This window comes from Hermetia illucens, chromosome 1, assembly GCF_905115235.1.
Source record: "Hermetia illucens chromosome 1, iHerIll2.2.curated.20191125, whole genome shotgun sequence".
NCBI lineage: Eukaryota > Metazoa > Arthropoda > Insecta > Diptera > Stratiomyidae > Hermetia > Hermetia illucens.
In genome coordinates this window covers 145,647,518-145,663,269 of record NC_051849.1, presented here as the reverse complement: position 1 = coordinate 145,663,269, position 15,752 = coordinate 145,647,518, and the positions used below count along the sequence as shown (strand labels likewise).

Sequence of the window (15,752 nt, the reverse complement as noted above, 5' to 3'; positions counted from 1 at the left end):
AGTTTAAGGCAGGATTGTCCGAGCCTAAATGCTTGGCACTTAGTGCTAGTATCAGGTAAAATCCGGCATTTGCCTAGATTGTGATTACTCGGATAATAATAATAATAATCGTTGCCGCATCAATCCATATTGGATCAGGGCCTTGAAGTGTGTTAGAGCACTTCATTCAAGACCGTAACGGTACACTACAGGATTGCAGTGCCCTGTAGGAGGCAATGTGGTTAGCATTGCGCTCGCCCGAGATTATTACCCTGATTTGACTCAGGTACTCATACACAGCTGAGTCGAATGGTATCCGACGTCAAATCACGATACAAATCCTACTGCCACCAGTGAGATTTGAACCGCGGCTTTCCGTACGACAGCCTTGCGCTCTAACCACTCAGCTCAGAGAGGCGGAGCTAGCAACACACTCAAGTAATATCCATGTTTACCAATAGTACTATTCGTTAATTCAATTATGTTGAACCTCCTTCAATCATACTTCAATGGCGCGACAAGCAAATCGAGCCTTAACCCCCAAAATAGTTTGAATCCTAACAGCGACGTGCTGTAGTCGTATATCGCGTTTTCCTAGTTTTCTTTCTGGTCGGTCATTGAGCGCTTTGGTGTTGCCTCATCCATAAGTTCCACATGTCCTGACCTGCAGGCTGCGAGATTTGACTAAAATGGATGCAGGTTGCTCATCAAAGATTTGGTACATTGAGCGCTTTGGTGTTGCCTCATCCATAAGTTCCACATGTCCTGACCTGCAGGCTGCGAGGTTTGACTAAAATGGATACAGGTTGCTCATCAAAGATTTGGTACATTATCGCCTTGTGCTTCAGTCTCCAGTCTGATCCCTTCCGTATCAGATCAGGCGTGCGTCGTATATATATATGACATTTTCAAATACTTTTGTTACGATCTAAGTTTCACAGTTAAACATTGATACAGGTCTGACAATAGTCCGGCATATGCGGAATTCACTCTTCCTCTCTAGCCTTGTTGATTTGAGAATCTGGAAGGTAGCATAAAAGCTCTTGTTTGCTAAGTTAATTTACTTCCGAATTGTGTCATCTTCCTTGCCGTCCTTTCTCATATGCGCTTCCAGATATTTGAACCTGTCCGTACTGTCGAAATTGTATTCCCTTCTTGTTTTACCGTGTTAGCGCTGATTTTCTTGTTTGGATCTGTCATTTTATTTTGGTATCTTTGGCCCTTAATTCAACTTTCTTTAATGGAAACTTTACATCTGAAAACGTCGGTTTTGTTTCGGGTATTGAGCATACCATGGTGATAACATTATCTGGATCTATTTTGCTTGTACTGTTCCTTGTGTGTCGATGAGAATTCTTCGGATGACCTGCTCCAGAATTATATTAAAGATAGTGGGGACGAAGCCGTCGCCTGGCTTCGAATTAGAGTTTTTGCTGAAACACTCTGTCAACTCTCCTTGCATCTGGGCCCAAGGTTTCGTCTTGCCCATTGTCGAATTTTTTTTAAGATAGTAATCTCAGCCTTCACGCATGTAGTCCGCCTATATGTAGGAAAATACATCATGGTCTCTAGCTGAAGTCCTTTTCTATTTTCGAATGTTTTATTCACATCAAAATGCAGTTCGTGAAGTGTCCCAAGTTTCCATTTAGACCAAAAACCTCTTTCTTTTGGTCTGTAAGCAAAGTATCCATAAAATTTCATTTCAAATACAAGACCATCACTGAATCCGTTGAAATTAGCCTTGCATCCATTATTATTGCCGAGTGTCCATGGTGGTTACTGATGTCGTAAGTTCTTTTTAGTAAACCGTTCGATCACCTTTCAAAAAATTGTAATCAATTCACTAGATACTAATATCTATAATAAAACTCCTTGCAGAGCTGAGGCGCGCTCAATTTCATATGTCCCCTCATGCGTACACAATAAAACAATTAAAGTTGTCTTGGAGTGTTTAATCGCACCCACCAGACATTTATCACTTTAATATCATGCATATCTTGGGTTCCATTCTCAACAAGGAGGTTCGACGAGGGCAAGGCCACACATTTGTTAGTCAACATTGTTTCACTTCTACTCCATTTTCTGTGTCAAATAATTTATGACGTTGTCATAAAATGCATTTTTGTTTCTCAACACTTTTGTGCACACCTCGGGTATTACGAATGGCTATCGAAGTCTTTCAGGCATAACATTTTTCAATGGAATTCAAGGCTCAATTCTCAGCTAGGGAAAATGCTATTCATTCCTTGTATTATGATCTACGCAGCACAGAACCAAGCAAACGGAAAATAGATGGAGATAAGAATGAAAATTAGACGGAATGATAGGTCCAATTTCATTGTAGGTTTGATGAGTTTTCGTCGGAAAATTAAGGGAGATCAGATCAAAAATTCGTGATAAAGTTTCAGGAGGTAGACAGTGGCAGCGACCGTTGATATGTAGATAGGCGAGATGTAGGAGTATCTATTCGAAGATAAGAAGGAATTGGTGCAATAAAGAGCCTGAAGAGGTGCCAGTTGATTGGAATAACCTCGTGCTTCGGCGACACTCTAGCGATCTTATTGGCGTCGCACAATGACCTCAACCCTTACTCATCGTTCGTTGGACATGCATAAAACTTTCAATAAAACTGTTTTGCTGCGAAAAGCTTGTTTCCATCCTTTCTGGGGGCGCTTCGACGAAACATCACATTTTAAGAATTGATCCATGAGAACGGGAAACATTGTTTCGGTTTATGTCTCCAGAATCCCATCAAGTACGTTGTATATTATTCACAAAACAGCCCATAAATCTTTCAATTAATTACAAACTATAAAAATGTTTGTTTAACTATGACCGGGCCACGACGTTTTATATCACACCATCATCATTTCCTTTTATTACACTTTGATCTTGACCAAAAACGATGACGGTGATGATGCTGATTCGCCTAAAGACAATACAAAACAATGATTTCGACATTTTGTTGTAAACAAATTTCGAAGCAAAACATTTTACATGCCTAGTCGTTGAGCGATGTGCGATCTTATCAATGCCGTTTGTATTTTATTTAACTTTTTGTATCTGTGTTGCTGCTGCAATAAAAGACAAGCCAAGAAAGGTTCAGTTTCGTGACAGTCATACAAAATCAGACGGATCAAAAGATGAAAGAACTTATGACGCTGAGGATGGTTCGTCGTCTCCGAAATGGCCAGTCCATCACTTTATTCTCGAGTTGGGATTGTTAAATCCAGGGATCACGTATGTTGTGAAAATTGTGTAGGAGTGCGTTAACAGTGAGGGACGTTGGCAGCAGTTCCATCGATTAAAGTTGTTGTGCTTGGTAGGACGAGCGGATTGACGGTGAGGGTGTAATTTCAGTTCTGGTGAAGGTTACAGAGGAAATTTGTTGTAAAACGTTATTGTCGTGAGAGTATTCGACAGTTTGCTGAGATCGGACAAAACGTAAGCATTTGACATGGTGAATCTCTGAAGCATTCTGAACGTGTAACATCAGCTCATCCCTTCTCACTCTCTGTGCTACATCCGCTATCACGTAACTACCTCACTTGCGGCCACTAAAAATCGTATTCCAAGTTTTGATAATTTATAGACATCCCGTTGAAAATAAAATTAACAGTTATCTAAACCCAAAGTTTACCGAAAGCAATTTAAGGATGGAGAACAATCTCCAATAATTGCAGAAATATATGTAATTCGCGGAAAGGGAGGAAGGCGGAGAGAGAGGGAAGATCAAAGGTTAGGATCGGGAGAAATATGAAGTGGGAACAGGTTGGGTGAGAGTAGCGACCTGTCAAGCGGACTACTCTCTTTCCCTGTCAAATATATCATTATCAATTTGTTTTTGAGGAGGGAGTTTATCTCGCGCTCACATAGTCGACCATCAACGGGTAGAGTGGGACAGACACCATGCAGGAAGCTTTTACTTAGTAAAGTATCGATGAAGCTCGTCCAAATTTAAATTCAGGCGGGCCTGCCTGCCTACAGTATTCTTCGTGCAGGTGTAAACGACCAGTTCACGCTGATAAACTGAAGGATTGAAGGAAGTTGACTGGATTGCGGTGGGGCGTGAGTCCAGGGATGTCCGCTGGAAATAGCAAGAAGAGGATTGCACAAAGAAAGGAGCCTTGTGGAACTCTAACAGAAACTAAAGATTGGCTTACAGAGGAGGTAGGGGCATCAAAGATGTTTTCAGCTTGTACTCGAATGCGTATTGCCATCCGCTTGAATGTTATGCGGAGTTTGAGGGATGGTTGTTATTTGAGTCAAACATTGTTTTCGGAACAGTTGATAATAGTTTGAGCGATGATTGCTTGGCGGGAAAAATTTATTTTAATAATCTAATGATATTAGATTTCTTTCATATTTTATAACATTGGGTGGCAACTGACACTGTCTGATCACTGTTATGAGTCTGGCATTGTTCCCGGCTCCTCTCTTCTTTCGCTGCATCTAATTGAGCTTGACAGCAAGAAGGAAATACCCTTAGCACTTCCTTTTACTAACTGCTCCTTAGAGGAATGGCACTTTTAAAAAATCATTTGCAATCGGATTTCCAAATTTTCATTTTCTAATTGTAGTCTGACGAAAAAGTAATGTAAACCAATTCAGATGGAAATACTATATTGAGATTTATACATTCGGCTCAGGGGCTAGGAACCTCTGTAACTCGACAGAATTGCAGTGCATTACAAAATTTATTCAGCTCCTCGTCGGGAGAAATCACTCGTTTTTATAAAAATTTTTCAGGACTTTTCATTTGCCATTTTCCCTTTTTAATGAGTTTACGCTTTAGTTCCATGCTCAGCACAATTATGGTCACTCCAGTCTGAAACAGTGAGATAAATATGATCGCATACGCAAAATCCAATGAGTAGAAGCAGGTTTGGGAGTGAAAATTCACCAATAACATTGCAAAGATTGTCTTTGGGTGCTTAAATCGGGGCAGGAACATTACACGAGCCTTGTTATATGGATCGCTGTCCCACTGAAAGCAGACGCCATTCACTTTGATATGAAGAATTTTACCTCAAAGAAAACTAGCCTATGTCTTTCGTTCTTTCGAATCCTAGAAGTTGATCCACTGTCACTTGACTGGACGACTATTTCTCTTTTCAGAGGGCCGGATCTCGCAATTTAGTTCGATATCAATGCAAACAAAAACTGTATATCGCTTAGAATAATTTTGCTTGTTTATGCATTTCCATCGTCTATCAACGAATACTTGGTCTGTTTGCCCTGTTTTGCTGCTTCCTCTCATCGGGACTGAAAATAAGCGACCCTTCTTATTTTGGTTATTGACAAAAAGTCCCAAATTCCTAAAGAGTTTTAATATATAGATAGTGGAAAAAATACCACTAGAAGTAACCGTTTTGCCGAAAATTCAGACTGCAATTTTTATCGTAGAAAAGAGATGGACCTGTTTTATCAGCTTTAGAACTGTCAATTTTGTTGTTAGCTTATTATTCATCGTTTACAGGGGTCAACGTCTTATATACGGTCAAAAGAGCAATTCAAGTTGACGAAAGCCAGTTGAGCTAATCAAAGGCTCAAACGTCGATACCGGCGCAGGGACGGATAATTAATTACTTCCTTGCTTGATTTCCTTTTAACCTTCAAAATGATGTCAGCGATCTTGGTCCCAGCCGCAAGAAAATTCGGAACGGCTGGTTCGACGATGAATGTAAACTAGCAATGGAAAGGAAGTATGCAGCATACTGACTAACGTTGCATTCCTACTTCGCACACGGAAAAGGAAGCCTGGGAGAACCAATAAGTCTGCGAACTCGAAAAGTACATGGAGCAACCGCATCAGGCGCGCAAGTTTTACCAATAAGTCAGCAGGATGAAGCCTTACACCTCTTGATGCTCATGCTGCCGAGACAAAGTGGGAAATCTGATTTCCGACAGAATGGGAATATTGAAAAGATGGGTTGAGCAGAACATCGGCGAGTTGCAGGTTCCGCCAACTGGAGCCGACGAACAAATGCTGCCACTGCCAAGTATAGAAGAAACAGTCCGTTCATCGGTTCAAAAATCGTAAGCCGCGGGGAGCTGATAGAATTACAGCCGAATTAGTTAAATATGGAGACGCTCAGTTACACCAAGTGGTTCATCAACTTATGCTCAAGGTGTGGGACAACGAATCAATGACTGACGACTAGCAACGAGGCATTATCTATCTCATACATAAAAAGGGAGATACCACACAATGCAGCAATTATAGAGGTATAACGTTGCTGAGTTCCGTCTAAAAAATATTCTCCGCTATCCTGCTAGATCGGATAGCCCCATACGCTCAGAATATCATTGGCCAATACCAAAGAGGCTTCACTCCAGGTAAATCAGCAACAGATCAGATTTTCTCTCTGCGGCCAGCAATGGATAAACTTTTGGAATATGCACATCAGCTGCACCATTTCTTCATCGATTTTAAAGCCGCTTATGACAGCATAGCCAGGGTAAAACTTTACACGGCCATGTGAGAATTCGGTATCCCGACGAAATTGATAAGACTGACTAGGCTGACTCTGACCAATGTGCAAGGCCAGATAAAATCAGCAGGGTCACTCTCGAGACAATTCGACATCAACAACGAACTAAGACAAGGGGATGCCCTATCATGCGTCCTTTTTAATCGGCCCTGGAAATAGTGATCCGTGATTCTGAGGTAAATGCGAGACGATTGGCGCGAGATCTTGGACTACACATCAATGAGGGCAAGACGATATATATAGGGGTAATGTCAGCGCCAAAAATCAACCAACCAACAACATCAAACCGCACAGGTCAAACGGGAAGAATAAAGATAGGAGGCTACAACTCTGAGTGGTCGAAAATTGCAACCGATAACAGCTACGGTGACTAAATCCCCGTACGGTCGTTGGCTGCCAACAGGACCTATTTCAGCTTACAGAAACTGTTCCGTTCGAAACGTCTCACCATAGGGTCACAGCTCTTACTGTACAAACAATGATCTTGCCAGTCCTCATGTATTCCTCGGAGACTTGGGTTCTTAGTAAGAAAAATTGTGAACTCTTCATCGCGTTCGAGAGAAGAATGTTTGGCCCCCTACATGAGGATGGACTATTCTTTAGTCTACATAACGACGAAACCTATGAGCGATACCATGACCACCAGGTTGTGGATAAAATCCAGCTCAATAGGTTACAATGGGCGGGTCACTTATTCCGTATGGATGAGGATGATCCCACCCGGAAAGTCTATAAGGGCAATATCTATGGTAGAAAAAGAAGACGAGGCAGACCCTGCCTGAGATGGAACGATGGCGTAGGCCAGGACGCCAGGCAACTTTTAGGGATTTCGAATTGGTGGACATCGGCGCGAAACCGGGATGTCTGGAGTTCCTTATCAAAGTAAGGGTAGACCGGATACCGGTTGTTGCGCCGTTGTTGATGATGATGATGGTCTTGGTATCTCTAAATCTGATAAAGTAACAGACGCCTGTTAATAGTTTCCTTCGTCCAGCATTCTAGGCTGTTTCAGCTTTGAGTTTGTTTCTTTTTTTACTTGCTATCTATCACATAGTTTCTGTTTGGGTAGTTTTGGGATTTAAAAATACAATGATCAAAATATTTGCGGTTGGTCAACCGCGAAAACAGAGCTACTCAACGAAAGCAAACAAGTGGCAGAATTCTGCGTTGGTATACTGTTTGCATGTCTTTACGCAAGCCTATTCAGAAATATAGGTCCATTGAAACTACTGATTCTCTGACGTTATTGTTGATAATTTACGTGTATTAAAAACCATGCAACTCAAGGAAAGCGTGAAACGATATTTTAATTCCCAATTATTTATAATCCATAATAAGAAATTTGTCTTATTATTGATTATAAATGATTGGGAACTAAAATATTGACCTCTTGTGACCGAACATTTCGTACACGCGGACGCTGCGATCGAAGGGTGGGGTATCTAAGCCAATATATCAGTTTAATGTTTAATATATCAGTTCACGGTAGTTCACTATGCACTGGAAAACGGTCGCAAAAAACGTCGAATATGCAGCATCCTTTCAATTAAATCGGAAATCGGCAGTTCTCTTACGGGATACAACTACTCTGTATAGAAGTTAGGGCTTAACCTCCCGCTGGTAACTGGGATGACGCATCATCCCAGTTACCCATGCAGGTAAAATTCGTGCTCTTATGTTGGTACGCCTGACTTGAAACTCACGTAGCGGCAGCTAATTTTTGATCAGATCAGCTGTAGTTTGTTTATAACCTTGACTTGACGTGCGCGACCTCCCAGTCCTCTGAATTATACTCTATCAGTATCAGTCCTGTTACTATTGACGTTTGTCTGATTTCTTTTGTTTACAATGTGTTCTATCTATGACCCTGAATTCGAGGATTATGTGAGAAGTTGTTTTGATGATGACGAAAAGGAACTCTCTGATGAACATTCGTCAAGTGATAAAGAGGATATAGTGACAGATAGTGAAGCTTCACACGAAATTGGAGGGGAGTCTTCTGATGATGAGGATGAAGAATGGCCATAAATGATCACTATTACCACCTTAACGATCCAAAACGCAGGCTTGCAACCGTGTAAAAATACCAAAAGCCAAGACGACTGTGAGCATTTCCTCTAAACTCAGCTTGCTTTTTTTTTGATAAAGTTAAGTATGCAACAAATGAAATTACCATATCACTCGCCATTTGAGCCCCTTACCCGAAGTAAGATCGCTATGCTTTTACGCTTTTATCTTTTCTAGATCCCCTCTGTAGAAATAAAACAAGTTCGTTTGCCGGTATCCGACAAGGGGCGAAGTCTGTGCAGGAAGTGTCGAAAAAGCTTCCTTCTAACTCACAAAAAGATAGCAGAAATGTCCTTTCCGTCTTTAATTTTTCTACCAATCGTCGCTTCTCTTACAATAACAGAAATTAACAACTATTTTTATTTAATACTAACTGAGTAGAAGAGAGAATTTTAGAATAAGTAACAAAAATTAAATTACTTTTTAGGGCTTTGTCTAAAAGAATGCCTTATTAGAATCGCTTAGATGTTAGTCTGTTCATCTGTCTGTCTGTCTGTAACACGGTTTACCCGGAAACTGCTACTCCACTTGCCACAAAAATTGGTGAGAAGGTGTGATCTGCTTTTCTTGCAATGGGTGGCATAATTTTGCACTGGATTTAAGGGGGGCTCCGCATACATGTGAAAGGGGGGTGTAAATTTTTTTATTTCACAAGGTATAGTCGTGTGTGGTATCAAATGAAAAGGCTCAATTAGTACTTTGCGAAACTGATGATATTTTTGGTACCGGGTCTCGTTCTGAGAACCTATCCAATCGAAAAATAAGATAAAAATCACAATGTTGTGTCCATAGGAAATCTAGGCTTCAAAATACCTGCCTATTTAAAAAAAATAGTAGTTCAATCACCTTAAGTTCATCCTGGTTGTACGGTTGTAAGTAATAATATAATGCATAATTGTGGAAAGTTTGACAAAAATCAAACTATTATTAACAAAGTTATAGGTAATCAAAGTTGTATATTTAATGTGAATTTATAGCAATCTAAGGCGTGTATGACGTCATCATCATATAAAGTGAAGTGAAAGACGGAGTTGGAGTTTGGAAATACATACGTATATTAAAGAATATTTTGAACTGAAGGTATACTCCAATGGGAAAACGGAATTTCCCACACAAGATGAATACAAAACTTTTATACCCGAAGCGTCCAACTTCCGGTATTCCGATTTTTTTATATTTGTAATAGAGAGTCACGTAAAGAGGCTATAATTTCAGAAAGAGGTTGTATACAATTATCCTAATTTTTTGCTTAACTCTAGGGAAACATAAACAACAAGTGAGTCTTCAGTGAGCTCTGACATTACCAACTTCTATGCAGATTCTAGCTCAGGGTGCTCGTTTGGCCATTCAAAACATTCCATGCTCGTTGCAATATTCATATATTCAATGACGGGGCTCACTTTTGAATGCTTTTTAATTTTAATGATGCTGCAGGTCTCTTTCATTTTCTTATAACGAAATTAGCAGACATAAATCTAGAGTCGCTAGTTAATTATACAATTATACAGAGCCACTTTCTACAATTTTTTGTTCAACACCGGTTATCACTGAAAATCAGCGATCGTAGTTGAGGTCAAGATCTGTTGACCTTTCTTAAATTTGGAAAACCTCACTTCCAAAATGCTCGCCCGTCCTGATGCATCCGCCTAAACAACTGGGCTGTTTTTCAACTCAATCACAGCGACTCAATGAAATGAACTATTCCATCCAACATGGGATGAATTTTGAATGAGTGTGATCACATTACTACACTCTCTCCAGACAACATTGTCAGAGAGATGCTGCCGTGTTTATGTTCTATATTCTATTATGTTCGGACTCTTCTTAGTATGAAGAAAATTGAACTCAACCGGCGGGGGGATCGGATGGCAAAGGGGTTTCCTGAACTAAAAACTCCCTTCCTCCCCTCCTCCCCCCTCCCGTTGGTGAAAGGGATTCCCTGACTAAAAGGCTCCCAAAGTTAAGGATGACTGGGAGGCGTTTAGTTGATAGTCCGACACGGACTGTTGCGGGAGTCCAACGCTCTGTGCGTAAACGCATTCACTTAGCCTACCCCAAAAAAAACTATCGCAGAGCAAGTAAAATTACGTCACCGTCAACACTATAACTTCCCCTAAGAAAATAACATCATTTAACATCGCAGCATTATTTAACATCACAACATTATCGCATCACCATCAAGTAAAGAAGCAATGATGATATTACTCTTGTGATAAGTAATGGATCTGCCAATATGATATCACATTACAAGATAACGCTAAACATCAACGAATAGTATTGTAATGTATCGCCCGATATCTCACACATTTTTTTTCAATACAAGCATCGCTAGCAACTGTCAAGTGCCGATACCGCCTGGCGAATCGGGAAGTGCAATGATTTCAGATTTGTGGTTAATACTGTAGGGATTCCTTTGCAATAGAAAGTGCTTATACTTCTATGTAATGAGTAGTTATCGTTCTCAAGAATCACGATTCCTTGTTCCTTGTCTGTTAAAAGGTTCACTCGTCATTTGTACCTATATGACGCTGCTATTTATTTTAAGTTACGAATATGATAACTACAGGGCAAAAATTGGTCATATAACAACACAATGCGGCTAAGGCAATGATAAATAATATTTGTGATATTATTTTAATGTAAACTTCAGCCTTGTTAGTGTCGCCCATATGAATTCCACCATAGCCTCATTTGTCAAATGTAGATAGACCGCTTCACCTTGATAGCCGATTGAAATAGTCATTTCACGCTTGTTACGGCGACATTTTGGGACGAAGTAATACAATTAGCATTTCTATTTTGCTAATATTCAACATATTCCTTCCTTCCTCTATAAATAATAGATGCAAGTATTTCATTCATTTGCTTCTATCTATTTTTCGAAAGGACCTACAAATAAGGTACTTCGAAAAATGTTGTGTATGGTCTTCATACTACCGATGTGTTAATATTCTTCATTTGATAAAGCCTAAACTTGTCCCTTTTGCCAACTTCTACTCACCAAAATTTTGTTTTGAAAAATCACCAATGTCACTTCAAGTTTTATTCCTGCACTACTCATGCAGGATCATATCATTATTCCAAAAGTTTTGAACAAATTAGTAATAAATACTTTTCTTATTTCCAGGCACAGTTATCGCACCCCTCGGCAGTAAAGCAGTAATAATGTCGCCACAATCATTTCAACGTCGGTGATCGTGTATTGGCTCTAATCTCCCGAATGTGTTGCCCGATTGCAACATGGCAGGGCACGATCGAAGCCATAGGTGCTTCGTAGAAATGGCTCAAAAAATCTACACGAAATCTCCTTGCTACAGTCGCTGCAGCAACAGCTATCGTCATTATCAAAATATGGTACTATGGTTCCTCCTATTAGCATTCACGCTACCGCTGATCCATATCGCACGATCAGAACATGTCCGCGAACTGGAAGTATCGGAAGGCGTCGCCATTGGATATCAGATTGGATTTATTGGTGAATTTATGCACGGTGTGGATAGTGGTCCCCCATATTTAATTGTTCCAGTGCCGGGTAGTGCCATCGATACAGATTTAGCTATTGATCATACGACGGGCGAGATTCGGACCAAGGTTCAATTGGATCGCGAGAAGCGTGCCTCCTACAGTTTAGTGGCAATCCCGCTAAGTGGTGAAAATGTTCGAGTGGTTATTCGCGTTCTGGATGAAAATGATAATCCACCCACGTTTCCCACCCCGGTCATGAATATCGAGTTTCCGGAGAATACGCCACGCGATGTTAAGCGTACGCTCAATCCCGCGCGCGATTTGGATCTAGGCCGCTACAATACACAACGGTATAACATCGTGTCGGGAAATGTGAATAATGCGTTTCGTCTATCGTCACATCGGGAACGGGACGGTGTATTGTATCTAGATCTGCAGATAAATGGCTTTCTGGACCGCGAAACAACGCCTGCATACAGTCTGGTGATCGAAGCATTAGATGGTGGTAGTCCTCCATTACGTGGCCAAATGACCGTTAATATAACGATACAAGATGTGAATGATAACCAGCCGCAGTTCAATCAAAGCAGATATTTTGCAACGATCCCCGAGAATGCCACGATCGGGACCTCAGTGCTGCAGGTCTATGCATTCGATCTTGATGCCGAAGAGAACGGGTTAATAGAGTATTCAATAAACCGCCGCCAGAGCGATAAGGAACAAATGTTCCGTATCGACCCTCAAACGGGAGTAATCTTTGTCAATAAACCTCTGGATTTCGAGACCAAAGAATGTCACGAGTTAGTCGTGATGGCTAGAGATCATGGCGAACAGCCTCTGGATGCAACCACCTTCGTCACAATCAAAGTAACGGATGTGAATGATAATCAACCAATTATAAATGTTATTTTCTTGAGTGACGACGCAACCCCCAAGATTTCGGAGAATGCAAAGCCTGGCGAGTTTGTAGCCAGGATTTCGGTTAATGATCCTGACTCAAAGACCGAATACTCTAATGTTAATGTAACGTTGGACGGAGGGGATGGTCATTTCGGACTCACTACACGCGATAATATTATTTATCTTGTGATCGTGTCACGTGAGCTTGACCGAGAAATAGAGCCGAACTACACACTGAATGTGGTTGCAACAGATAATGGCAATCCTCCCCTGCACGCTTCCAAGACCATACACCTGCGAGTAACTGATATCAATGATAATGCTCCACACTTTGAGAAAGAAATCTACCATGCAAACGTGATGGAGGTAGCTGATCCTGGCACCTCAGTGCTGCAGGTCGTTGCTGTCGATTTGGATGAAGGAAATAATTCTGCGGTCACCTATTTACTCATGGATACGCCCGAAACACACTCACAGTGGTTCCAAATTGATGTGCATACAGGTCTGATAACAACTCGTGCTCATATCGATTGTGAAACCGAACCAGTGCCACGTTTGACAGTCATCGCTAAGGATAATGGAATTCCTCAAATGTCATCGACTGCCATTGTTTTAGTGACTATACATGACGTCAATGATAATGAGCCGATTTTCGACCAGAGTTTCTACAATGTTTCGGTTGCGGAGAGCGAGCCAGTTGGACGTTGTATATTAAAGGTAAGTGGCGGAGTTTTATAGAATTTGTAGATATGTTACCCTACTTTGCTCATTGGCAAGCTTTGTAGACAATCTGCCCTTATTGTTTGGCGCAAGGTCATAATTTATATTCGTTTAGTGTATGCAGATAGTATCATCACAAATATATTCTCTCCATTTCCTTCGTTATAAGCAAATCGGTTATGGCAATTCCCAATATGCAGCCATAACATTCCGAAACAGTGTTCGTTATGGCTAATGATCCAATACCTCCAAGAACAATTGAGGATCAAATAATACGCATATTTAGTGCATGTCGCTTGGAATATTAATGCACTAATCAAGTAGCTAAAACGCAACCATGCAACATGGTTGTGAATAATTTATCGGTTCCAGACAGATATGCGAAAAATATTATTGCATTTGAATCGTGAGGCCAATGCACTTTGAATAAATTACCAACCAAGCATTCTGTGGTGCACTTTGGAAATCATGGCACGATTCTAAAATAAATAATTTTTGAGGCAAGTCAGTTTGAGTATGCAAAATTTGGAGTTGGTGCTGGATGGCTATAACGAGATATGCATAGAACGGTTAGACATTAATCAAAAAGTGACGCCCCTTTTTGACTGATTTGTAGTGTCTGTGAGTTTAGGTCTGAGATTGCTCGCTTTGTAAATGGTGGATTGATTCAGATATTTTCCAGCAAAATTCAACCGAGGGAGGGGCAAACCAACATGGGGATAGTGATGAAGGTAGGATGTCACTATTTTACTAAAACTGAATGATGATCACATCTTGCATGGTTGTTTCATATTTCCTTATTCTTCATGTGAAAATAAATACAACATTTTGGAGTATGATATATGATTTCGGTTGGCTGAATTTATAGTTAAAGTCAATATTCAATGTGGTACCTTGATTTGTGGGTAGGGGATTTGTGAGAAAAGTCCGGACTTTTAACTAATATCTCACTGTTCATTGTTTCCTTTTTTACCGTTAAATTGCATTAAAATAATTTGAATTTAGGTATGTGGTAGAATCTTCGTCTCCTTTGTATTAGCGTCTAAATGCACGTTCAGCACAATCGGGGTACCAAGCAAAGTCAAACTCCACATTACTGGAGCAAGTTGGTTCATCAATTCTGTCAATGTGCCTCCATTCCAAACATGGCGCATGCAGTGTAATTCGAGACACTATGGGTAGAGTGGGAATCGATTGATTTCTCTTCACTTTTCATAGACAAATGGGGGCAAAGAGTGTAACTTTCACAATGTCCCCATGAATCGAAAGAAGACATCCTTTCTAGGTGGTATTCCGAATAACTAATGTCGAGGTATAGCATGAAAATGAAATCTCATTACGGGAGGAAATATGAACAACAGACCGGACTGGGACCGGACTTAAACCAGAAATTGATTCACTGCTACACTAATGAATTCCCTATAACAGAGGGACTGGCCGTAGGGATCATTGTCCAAGAAAGAAGCAGACACGCCCCTTTATGGACCACAATCCTTCTGTAAAATCGGGAAGTTTTCATGATAATGATAATAACGAAGAGAAACGATTGAGGAAACTATACTGGGCGAATTGATCAGGAATGGAACTGTCCACGGTACTCATGGAATGAAAGCCCTGGAGTTTAACGTGAGTACCTGTCATGTAGGTATAATCTCACGGTCCGCTTCGGACACGGATTGATTTTGGGACCACAATCAGAGCCCCGCCCTGGCTGGCAAAGCGGTACTGATTTATACTGAGTGCAGGCTCAGCATTCACACCAGTGGATGCAAAGGCCTATCTAACACCTCTGCCGCAACTAAGGGGTACAGCACCCGAGTTGTACAGCGCAACTCCACGCTTGATCTCCGAGGCGCTCTGCCCGCGAAGTAAGCATAACCACAGCCACCATGAAACTCTCACTAGGGGGCCAACCGCAAATAACCAGGCCGAGAACACATCCTCCAGGAATTCTCCTGGAGCATATGTTCTCACGGGGCCATCCCGGTTCCCGGTATCAGATAACCTCCGGTGAGGCTTCATGCAGAGCCACTTCAGATGAGTCCCTTGCAGACTCGGGTCTGATCGCCCTCCTCGAGTACGTGAGGACGGGTTGACTAGGGTACTCATAGAAAGGAGGATGCGAAC

General features: G+C 41.1%; 1 protein-coding gene across 1 annotated transcript in view; it reads left to right on the top strand.

Annotated features, from left to right (window-relative positions):
- Positions 1-15,752, top strand: part of LOC119661396 (protein dachsous) — a 565,571-nt gene that overhangs the window by 51,866 nt on the left and 497,953 nt on the right. The window contains exon 2 of the mRNA XM_038070725.1: positions 11,668-13,622. Within this exon, the coding sequence (XP_037926653.1) occupies positions 11,781-13,622 (1,842 nt within the window). The 5' untranslated portion in view covers positions 11,668-11,780. The remainder of the gene's footprint in view (positions 1-11,667; positions 13,623-15,752) is intronic.